Below are 10,658 nucleotides of genomic sequence, written 5' to 3'. Positions count from 1 at the left end.
AAATGATTTCCTCCAATGACAGGCAAATAAAATCAGGCAAAGTGCCACTAGGAAAACACTTTCAGGTTAATTACAAAATAGATCAAGTGGAAACAAATATGCACAGAAAAGGATCAGATGGTTGAAATGGTTCAGTGTCAATATATGAAGACAGGTAGTGGAACACCACTTAAGCTAGATCATCCAAAAACTGTGCCGCCCATTGCTTTGTGCTGTAGTTCTACATTTTCCCTTCATTGTATATTCCTAATCAAAGTGTTACATTCTCCAGACTACAGTTTGTCTCAACTTTTGAAACGGGCTGCACTTATTTTACAAAGGATTGTGTGACAACTATCAACAGTGGCAAACATGTTTTGTTCATTAAATATGTTAAAATATCCTAGCTCTGTCTAGAGACAATTGAGGTGATGGTGGTGCATATCAGGACAGGCCAAGGAGAGATGTGAGAAAAACATGTTGCATTTCCCATAGCATCTCCACATGAATTGTTTAATGACAACTTTTACTCAGTGTCACAAGCCCTCATGTCCATAGTACCACAAACAAAACAAATGTAATATTATACAGGAGCAAATGCATGTGTTGAATAAAGTGCTATTTATTTATTTTATTTTTTTACCTTTATTTAACCAGGCAAGTCAGTTAAGAACACATTCTTATTTTCAACGACGGCTTGGGAACAGTGGGTTCCCAGGCCGTCATTGTGAATGGATGGGGGGGGGTTAACTGAATTACACCCACATTTTGTCTGAACTGTCTCATCATTCTTAACTCCATTAAAGTGTTATGTTTTAGCTCCAAAGGAAGAGAAATGTCGCTATAGACTATCCAATTCAGTATCCCCCTCTTAATCAATAGTTTGGCACAAAATCTAATTCCCACCCGAGGCACTAACATGACATTATCTATATGGCACCTCTTTCTTTGTCAAGACATATTGATGGCCACACCGCACACAAGGACATCTTGTTAAAAATGAACAGAAGCCTATGTAAAATTGTCACAATTACAACATTTTGTGGCATAGATAAAACCCTTAAATTATAAATGATTTTTCTTGGTTAAAATAAGAACAATTCTGTGTATGCCATCACACACAGTGCTATGCTGGTAGTTGGTGCACAGGGTGCTGCATCTGTGTAGTCTAACCACATCATGGACAGACAGGGAGAGGGGTCTCTGAATGGGTTTGGTCCCAGGGACTAGTGAGCACAGGCTCATATTCATTAGAGCACACCGTAGCAAAACGTAGAAAGGAAAATAAAAACTTTCTTATTGGAAAAGTGCAGGTCCCTCCTTGTTTCTGTACATGTTCTTCTGTTTGGTGCCTAATGAACATGAACCAGATATACCTCTGGAGAACTGTGTTGTTTAAAACTTCTAATTAAGAACCAAGTAAATAAGTATTAGCATCTGAGTGAGTGGTCCCCATTATCCCAAAGAGGTCCACAGACCAGAGGTTGAGAAACACTGACATACACAAGTTATACAAAAAAAAGCTGTTGAACAATCCTATCATACATGAGAAGAAACTGTACAGACCAACATGGCCTTTTCTTCCCCAGTGCGTGTATGCACATGTGAGAACCAGAAGGTACTTAGTGGGTTGTCAATTGGCATCAGGCTGCAAGTGTGTGTTGTTCTTTTCATATTGGCACATCTGTGTATCTCCAATGTTGTATTTTGTGTGTGTGTGTATGTTTGGTACCCTGGTGTATATCTATATCATGGTGCGTAACTTGTGGACCTCTTCACGCTCTGCTCTTATAGGAATGCACTGGGGTTGGCTCTTGAAGCCTTCTGGTTCCTGTAACGTGCAGCCAGCCACACACCCAAGATCTGAAACAGAACAACATTCATGAGAAGTGTGTCTGTGTCTGTATATGGTGATAGTGTTCACCTATACTGTATGGTGCCCCGATTCAGACCAAGGAAATGTACGTCTTTCTTACACACTTCTCCGTAGTTTGTATTCAGATTTACCTTATGCAGCTGTGTAATGGGCTTTACAGGCGTGGGCCCTTGCGCCTGCTGAATATATTTAATTAAACTGCTGAAAACCCTCCCACTTGCTGGCCAACAGATTTCCCCGTGGAGTTTGCAGGACATTTATCTAAAGCCATTCCTTTAAATATGGATTACCTTTAATTAGAATTTGACAGATTCACTAAAATAAATGGAGAGAACAATTCAGAATATTAGGGCTCAATGAAAAAAGCCATGTAAATATACACGCGCCTCCTTTTCAGCACCAATTAAAAAAAAAAAAAGAAGCTCTGATCTTCTATACAATTTAGCGTTAGGATAGTATTTATGAATAATAAAAAGCTGGTTTAGAGAGCCTTTACATACAAAATACATTTGTGAATCAAATATAGTGGTTTGATTCATCCTGAAAGTTGACATATTCAATCGTTCGATCCATGAAATATTGGAAGGTGAGTAAAGTGTACAATAGGGGTTGAACAGTAGTCCTATAAATCTACCCTAATAATCATGCAACTGTGGTGACAAAATCCAGTCATTGTGAACAGGGCTCCAGGTTTAACCTGCTACGTGTGGTCTGAGTTCCATAATGACTCAAATAGACTACATGTCCCAAATTATTGCACAACTTGTAATACGGTAGCCTAATATGATCCACTAATGCTAGTGATCCTCATGAACAAACTAACAATGTAATGGAATTATGTAAGGAATCCAACACTAAAGTCAGTGACAATTATAAAATGTGTGTATAACTGATGGTGGCTACTGAAAGTGGCTAACACGATACAAAAAAATACATATTATAATAATAATAACATAAAAAATCATTCTGAAAAGTCTGGCCTTATAATTAAAACATTGTAGAAATCATAAATCAACTCTATAGGTTTGGCGCTATACTGTCATTTGTGCATGGCAGAAGCCTTTTGCTTGAGCCTCCAAATTTCATCCCAAGTTACTGTATAAAACCAACATTTCATAACTTCACTGTGGAAAAGGTAACATGTTGATATGATTCAGTTTGCTGCCATATATCTGGTTTCACATTTGTCTCCAGTGATCATAAGATAAAATAGATCTCAAACAATTGTAATTTATATTTACAATCCCCTTATCCAAATGGCTTACTCATTTACCTAGCTTTTATCAATCTCTTGTCAATTTGTAAATTACAGTGCATGGAGAATGGTTTTAGTTCTTCCGGGAAAAAATAAAGATGTTGTTGCTCAACCTTATTAATCGCGCGTAAAGGTGGTGGAATTATGAGGGGAATTAAGTCAAGGTCAGAATTCGGTGTGACATCGTCATTTCTTAAATCTCCACCCAAACGAATAGCCGGTGAATAGTATGATATTCTCGTGCTTAAGTTCAAGGTCAGAATACGCATGGAGAGAAAAGTGCATAAAAAAAGAGTATTACAAACCATTTACGTGCTTAACTCAGGTCGGAATTCCCCCCTTTGTGCATTTAGGGATGAGTGTGAGTGTTGTGATGCGTGTATTTGAGCTCTTATATGTATAGTCAGGAGCAGTTTCCTGACCTCTGTGAAGCTGAAGAAGAGTCCTACTGCACCCAGGATTTTCAGAGCCTCTGCAGCGTGCTTCAGCATCAAGTCCCCACAGGTGAAACAGAACCCGCCATGTTTACAGGGCTACACAGAGAGGGAGCGAGAAAGTCTTCAAAGAGACAACAATCACATAAAGAGAGGAAGTCCAAACATACGACTGCATCTGCATAAAGAGTAAAAGGCCGACCATAAGATTACGGTCTACTGCGATCCTGTTTTTTTTCTTTCTTTCTACCTATAATAGGAAGTCCAGTGCTGGTTTTGTTTTTGATCTGTAATGGTTAAGACAGGTTGGGAAAGCTGTTGAGGGCAGAGAGTAACCAGAGTGGCTTAAACCACATGTAGAGAACCACATCCAGAGAGAAAGGCCTCAAAGGCTGAGCACAGAGAGCAAACTGGTGTGTCTCCCTCACCGCATTGCAGAGTGTCACGTCCTCGTTGAACTGCTCTTTGCTCTGGTTGTTGTTCAGCAGCCCACAGCAGTTCAACTTGTTCTCCACGCCCAGCCGTGTGTCGTTGCTCATCAATGCCCAGGTAGCACTCAACAGCTTCACCTGGGTTGGAGACCAAACACACACAGGTGAGGACAGTGACAGGAGTGCTGCGGAATGGCAATGACTGCAACACACAAGGCAAATCAAATTTATTTGTCACATACACATGGTTAGCAGATGTTAATGCAAGTGTAGTGAAACGCTTGTGCTTCTAGTTCCGACCGTACAGTAATATCTAACAAGTAATATAACTTAACAATTTCACAACAACTACCTTATACACACACAAGTGTAAAGGAATTAATACGAATATGTACATAAAAATATATAAATGAGTGATGGCCGAACGGCATAGGCAAGATGTAGTAGATGGTATAGAGTACAGTATATACATATGAGATGAGTAATGTATGAAAACATTATATGAAGTGGCATTGTTTAAAGTGGCTAGTGATACATTACATCAAGATGGCAAGATGCAGTAGATGGTTTAGCGTACAGTATATACACATGAGATGAGTAATGTGGGGTATGTAAACATAATATAAAGTGGCTAGTGATAAATTGATTACATACATTTTTCCATTATTAAAGTGGCTGGAGTTGAGTCAGTATGTTGGCAGAAGCCACTCAATGTTAGTGATGGCTGTTTAACAGTCTGTTGGCCTTGAGATAGAAGCTGTTTTCAGTCTCTCGGTCCCCGCTTTGATGCACCTGTACAGACCACGCCTTCTGGATGATAGCAGGGTAAACAGGAAGTGGCTCGGGTGGTTGTTGTCCTTGATGATCTTTTTGGCCTTCCTGTGACATCGGGTGGTGTAGGTGTCCTGGAGGGCAGGTAGTTTGCTCCACGTGATGCATTGTGCAGACCTCACTACCCTCTGGAGAGCCTTACGGTTGTGGGCGGAGCAGCTGCCGTACCAGGCAGTGATATTGCCCGACAGGATGCTCTCGATTGTGCATCTGTAAAAGTTTGTGAGTGTTTTTGGTGACAAGCCCAATTTCTTCAGCCTGCTGAGGTTGAAAAGGCGCTGCTGCGCCTTCTTCACCACGCTGTCTGTGTGGGTGGACCATTTCAGTTTGTCCGTAATGTGTACGCCGAAGAACTTAAAACTCTCCAGCCTCTCCACTACTGTCCCATCAATGTAGATAGGGGGCTGCTCCCTCTGCTGTTTCCTGAAGTCCATGATCATCTCCTTTGTTTTGTTGACATTGAGTGAGAGGTTACATTCCTGACACCACACTCCGAGGGCCCTCACCTCCTCCCTGTAGGTCGTCTCGTCGTTGTTGGTAATCAAGCCTACCACTGTAGTGTCATCTGCAACCTTGATGATTGAGTTGGAGGCGTGCATGGCCACGCAGTCGTGGGTGAACAGGGAGTACAGGAGAGGGCCGAGAACGCACCCTTGTGGGGACCCAGTGTTGAGGATCAGCGGGGTGGAGATGTTACCTGTCCTTATCATCTGGGGGCGGCCCGTCAGGAAGTCCAGGACCCAATTGCACAGGGCGGGGTTGAGATCCAGGGTCTCAAGCTAAATGACGACTTTGGAGGGTACTATGGTGTTAAATGCTGAGCTGTAATCGATGAACAGCATTCTTACATAGGTATTCCTCTTGTCCAGATGGGTTAGGGCATTGTGCAGTGTGATGGCGATTGCGTCATCTGTGGACCTATTGGGGCGGTAAGCAAATTGGAGTGGGTCTAGGGTGTCAGGTAGGGTGGGGGTGATATGGTCCTTGACTAGTCTCTCAAAGCACTTCATGATGACGGAAGTGAGTGCTACAGGACGGTAGTCATTTAGCTCAGTTACCTTAGCTTTCTTGGGAACAGGAACAATGGTGGCCCTCTTGAAGCATGTGGGGACAGCAGACTGGGATAAGGATTGATTGAATATGTCTGTAAACACACCAGCCAGCTGTTCTGCGCATGCTCTGAGGACGCGGCCGGGGATGCCGTCTAGACCTGCAGCCTTGCGAGGGTCAAGACGTTTAAATGTTTTACTCACGTTGGCTACAGTGAAGGAGAGCCCGCAGGTTTTGGTAGCGGGCCGTGTCAGGGGCACTGCGTTGTCCTCAAAGCGAGAAAAAAGGTTGTTTAGTCTGTCTGGGAGCAAGGCATCGTGATCCGCGACGGGACTGGTTTTTCTTTTGTAGTCCGTTATTGATTGTCGACCCTGCCACATACCTCTCGTGTCTGAGCTGTTGCGACTCCACTTTGTCTCTGTACTGACGCTTAGCTTGTTTGATTGCCTTGCGGAGGGAATAGCTACACTGTTTGTATTCGGTCATGATTCCGGTCACCTTTCCTCGATTAAAAGCAGTGGTTCGCGCGTTCAGTTCAATCCACGGTTTCTAGTTTGGGAATGTTTTAATAGACGCTGTGGGTACAACATCACTGATGTTTTAGTTTCTGTCTATAGGCTGGGAGCAACAAAATGGAGTCGTGGTCAGCTTTTCCAACGGGAGGGCGGGGGAGGGCCTTATATGCGTCACGGAAGTTAGAATAACTGTGGTCTAGGGTTTTGCCAGCCCTGGTAGCACAATGATAGAATTTGGGGAGCCTTGTTTTCAGATTAGCCTTGTTAAAATCCCCGGCTACAATAAATGCAGCCTCAGGATATGTGGTTTCCAGTTTACATAGAGTCCATATGAAGTTCTTTCAGGGCCGCCGATGTGTCTGCTTGGGGGGGATATACACGACTGTGATTATGATCGAAGAGAATTCTCTTGGTAGATAATGCGGTCTGCATTTGATTGTGAGGAATTCTAAGTCAGGTGAACAAAAGGACTTGAGTTCCTGTATGTTGTTATGATCACACCACGTCTCGTTAATCATTAGGCATACACCCCCGCCCTTCTTCTTACCAGAGAGATACGCGATGCGTGAAGAAACCAGATGGCTGTACTGACTCAGAGTGTCTCGAGTGAGCCATGTTTCCGTGAAACAAAGAATGTTACAGTCTCGGATGTCTCTCTGGAATGCTACCCTGGCTCGGATTTCGTCTACCTTGTTGTCAAGAGACTGGACATTGGCGAGTAGTATGCTCGGGAGCGGTGCGTGATGTGCCCGTATACGGAGCCTGACCAGAAGACCGCTCCGTCTGCCCCTCCTACGGCGCCGTTGTCTTGGGTCGCCGGCTGGGATCCGATCCATTGTCCTGGGTGGTAGGCCAAACAGAGGATCCGCTTCGGGAAAGTCTTATTCCTGGTCGTAATGTTGGTGAGTTGACGTATATCCAATTGTTCCACCCGACTGTATGTAATAAAACCTAAGATTACCTGGGGTAACAAATGTAAGAAATAACACATAAAAAAAACGACATAGTTTCCTAGGAACGCGCCGGAAGTAGGCAAGGGACAACCACACGTCCATATATAGAGAGCAGTGTGCAATAAGAAAGACAGAGAGCGATGGGACATAAGATAGAAAACAGGAGCTGGAAGAGGTCAAACGATTGCGCACGCACACACATACCTACCTGCTGTCCCTTGTTAATAGCCAGGCAGGAGCAGGACACACCAAACTGGAAAAGAAACACCAGGAACAGAATGACCATGTACTGAGAGAGGAGCAGTCAAGGAACCAGACCAACATTCAAAGGCTGCACACACAGACTGAGAGAATACATTTTTACTACTGACCCATATTCAGTCAAGTAAAACGAAACTCGCACAGTGACCCATTCCAAAGACTGTTGGAACATTATAGACCAACTCTGCCTGCCCATACTGGTATGAATAGGGCCGACAGTGAAGATCTCCTTAATTGTATTGTTTTTGTATACGCCCTTTATATAAAGGATACAAAGAAGAGCATGACTTGGTGGTGGTTGAGGGCTCCAATGAGACCCACGATGGAGATAAGCAGTAAGAAGACGCCCACAGCGATGACCCCGCCGATGATGTGGATGCTGGACACGATGCCGAAGCCTTTCCCCCACGCTGCAACGCCAATCAGCAACAGACCAACCAACTGGGGTTAAAGAGAGAGAAACTAAGTGAGGGGAGAATGAGACAAACACTGACACATTACACAGTAGAGAATAACATGAGTAACCGGGATCCCGGGACTGTCCCGGGAACACTTACAATCTTTACATAGTGGTGCAGCCAAGCCGACAAGGCAGTGCAGCACCCATTATTTGAGGAGAACCCTGGCATAGTGACCATATCTTGCTTTTAAACGCTTTAAAATGGGCACTTATAATATTTTCAGTATTTCCCAGGACCCATAGGATAAATATGAATTATTCCCGGTATTGTAATTTGGTTGATTTTTGGGAAAATATGAATCCCTAATACACACAGACATGGGCAAAGAAGCAGACACTGACTATTGCCCTTTACTCACACACACTTTTGTCCATCTTGGTGTCTATGAAGTAAACCTTTATTAGTGACAACCTGGCTATACCAGAAAAAAAAGAAAATTGGCCTAGCTAATCTAATTATGTACCTTGAACACAGAGACTATTGGTTGCTATTTTAAAATGGTTGTCCCCAACAGTCAGGGGGTATATACCTTCTAGGTACGAGACAAGACCTTATTGTGAATGTGTGCTTGGCTAACATTTATTTTTTCCACAAGACCTTCACATGTCTATGATCTAATTGTGTCAAGTCGTATGCAACAGATTTGATACATGAGATTTTGTTGTTAATGTTATTAGGATCCCAATTAGCTGATACCAATGGCGAAAGCTAGCCTTACTAGGGATTGACGCATGATGAAAAAGACATTACAGACAAAATACTTTACAATTTACATACATTTAAAAACATTAACATAGTTTCCATGTGCATCTATCAGTTACACATACATGTCAGTACAAACACACAAAAGGTATGTCACATGGAGGAGAAGCATTGTGAGGTGTTGCTTTATTTGGTTTTTGAAACCAGGTTTGCTGTTCACTTGCGGTATATGAGATGGAAGGAAGTTCCATGCAATCTTGGCTCTGTATAATATTGTATGTTTATTTGAATTTGTTCTGGACCTGTGGCCTTTGAAAATATCCCTGGTGGCATGTCTGGTGAGGTACGGTAAGTGTCAGTGCTATGTGTAAATTGACTATGTAAACCATTTAGATTTTCCAACACAGGAGATCTGATTGAACACTTGTCAAGATGTGCAGCAATATCATTAATCTTATATCAATGTGTTCCCTGTGCAGTAGCAATGCAATGACACTTATTATTATGGTTATGGTCATTAAAAGGGCACAATAACAGTTAGCTATGTATGATGACTGGAGTTTCAACCCTCAAATGACTCGTACATACAGATAATTTCTAGTTATGGCTGTGGTTGACATTACAGAGATAATGCTGTTGTCTATGTGTACTATCACGAGATCTGTGACATAGCTAGTTACCCGTCACTTGTCAACAGAATCAGCTATGTCATCTGACAAACGTAAAGTATAGAGTTAGCTAGAATGGGTACAAATACAATCAAATGTTAATTAGCGTACAGTAGCTAGCTACCCTTCCATCATGTTTATACCCGACACACATACAATTCAACCTCTAACGGGTAATCAAGTCAATCGTCAGAAATGATTTGTCACGTTACTGCCTGTTGTAAGCGCCACACATCCTTGTGTAATCATTTTCAATATCTTGTGAAATCATATGTTAGCTAGCTAGCTAGCGTTAGCTGGTTAACGTTACTCCTTCAGAAATCATAGATACATGTTAGTAGCTAACTTGTTGATAGTGACACCATTTGCAGATGACAGTAAATTGGAGTCCATTGTTTGCTTCTAGCTAAATCTCAGTGAAACAATAGTGGACATTGATCCTAGTTAGCTCTGTGCTAGTACTGCTGCTACCACTGTTAGCATCATCATTCTTCTGCTAACGTTAGCTGGAAACATTAGCAACAGCCAGTTAGCGACACTTACCATGTACACCACGTTGAGAGAACAAAGAGCATTTTTAGAACACGTAAATCCCCCACAAACCATCTTGAAGATATTATATCTAACTTTGCCAACTACAAAGAATATTTCCCACTATTTTGTCTACTTTCACGAAACCGAAGCACCGCTCACTCTTTCAACAGTACAACCCTCTATCCTGTCTCTGTCAATATCAGTGGGCGTGGTGAGAGATGCTCTCACTTGTCTGTCATTGGTTTAGATATTTCAACGATTATATATTTCAACCAATCATCATGGTCGAGACCATGTACTACAAATAAATGATCAAATATTGCAAATATACTCATACATATGTCAACACATATGCTTTGGGATTTATAATTATATTTTTTTGTATTTTACATTTCTTTTTACTTTTTCTCCACAATTTTGTGGTATCCAATTGGTAGTTACAGTCTTGTCTCATTGCTGCAACTCCCGTACGGACTCGGGAAAGGCGAAGGTCGAGAGCCATGCGTCCCCCGAAACACAACCCAACCAAGCCGCACTGCTTCTTGACACGATGCCCACTTAACCCGGAAGCCAGTCGCACCAATGTGTCGGAGGAAACACTGTGCACCTGGCAACCATGTCAGCGTGCACTGCGCCCGGCCCGCCACAGGAGTCGCTAGTGCGCAATGGGACAAGGACATCCCTGCCGGCCAAACCCTCCCTTAACCC

General features: G+C 42.7%; 1 protein-coding gene across 1 annotated transcript; it reads right to left on the bottom strand.

The window, feature by feature from the left end:
* Positions 1 to 585: 585 nt before the first annotated feature.
* On the bottom strand, positions 586 to 10,155 carry LOC115140965 (tetraspanin-31-like). The gene is made up of 6 exons (XM_029679501.2): positions 9,960 to 10,155; positions 7,859 to 8,026; positions 7,533 to 7,613; positions 3,973 to 4,113; positions 3,533 to 3,643; positions 586 to 1,842 (listed from the first exon to the last, which is right to left on the bottom strand). Exons 1-6 carry the CDS (start codon positions 10,020 to 10,022, stop codon positions 1,768 to 1,770), a joined length of 639 nt encoding a protein of 212 aa, XP_029535361.1. The 5' UTR covers positions 10,023 to 10,155; the 3' UTR covers positions 586 to 1,767.
* Positions 10,156 to 10,658: the final 503 nt, after the last annotated feature.

The sequence above is a fragment of the Oncorhynchus nerka genome, linkage group LG2 (assembly GCF_034236695.1).
Source record: "Oncorhynchus nerka isolate Pitt River linkage group LG2, Oner_Uvic_2.0, whole genome shotgun sequence".
Taxonomy (NCBI): Eukaryota; Metazoa; Chordata; class Actinopteri; order Salmoniformes; family Salmonidae; genus Oncorhynchus; species Oncorhynchus nerka.
Note: the sequence above shows the minus strand (reverse complement) of the source record. Positions and strands in the feature narration are given on the sequence as shown.

Coding starts and splice junctions, on each gene's coding strand:
- LOC115140965 (XM_029679501.2), bottom strand. CDS start 10,022: ATGGTTTGTGGGGGATTTACGTGTTCTAAAAATGCTCTTTGTTCTCTC. Junction 3,644..3,972: donor ACGTGACACTCTGCAATGCG/GTGAGGGAGACA, acceptor CTCTCTGTGTAG/CCCTGTAAACATGGCGGGTT. Junction 1,843..3,532: donor TCTTCTTCAGCTTCACAGAG/GTCAGGAAACTG, acceptor GTTCTGTTTCAG/ATCTTGGGTGTGTGGCTGGC.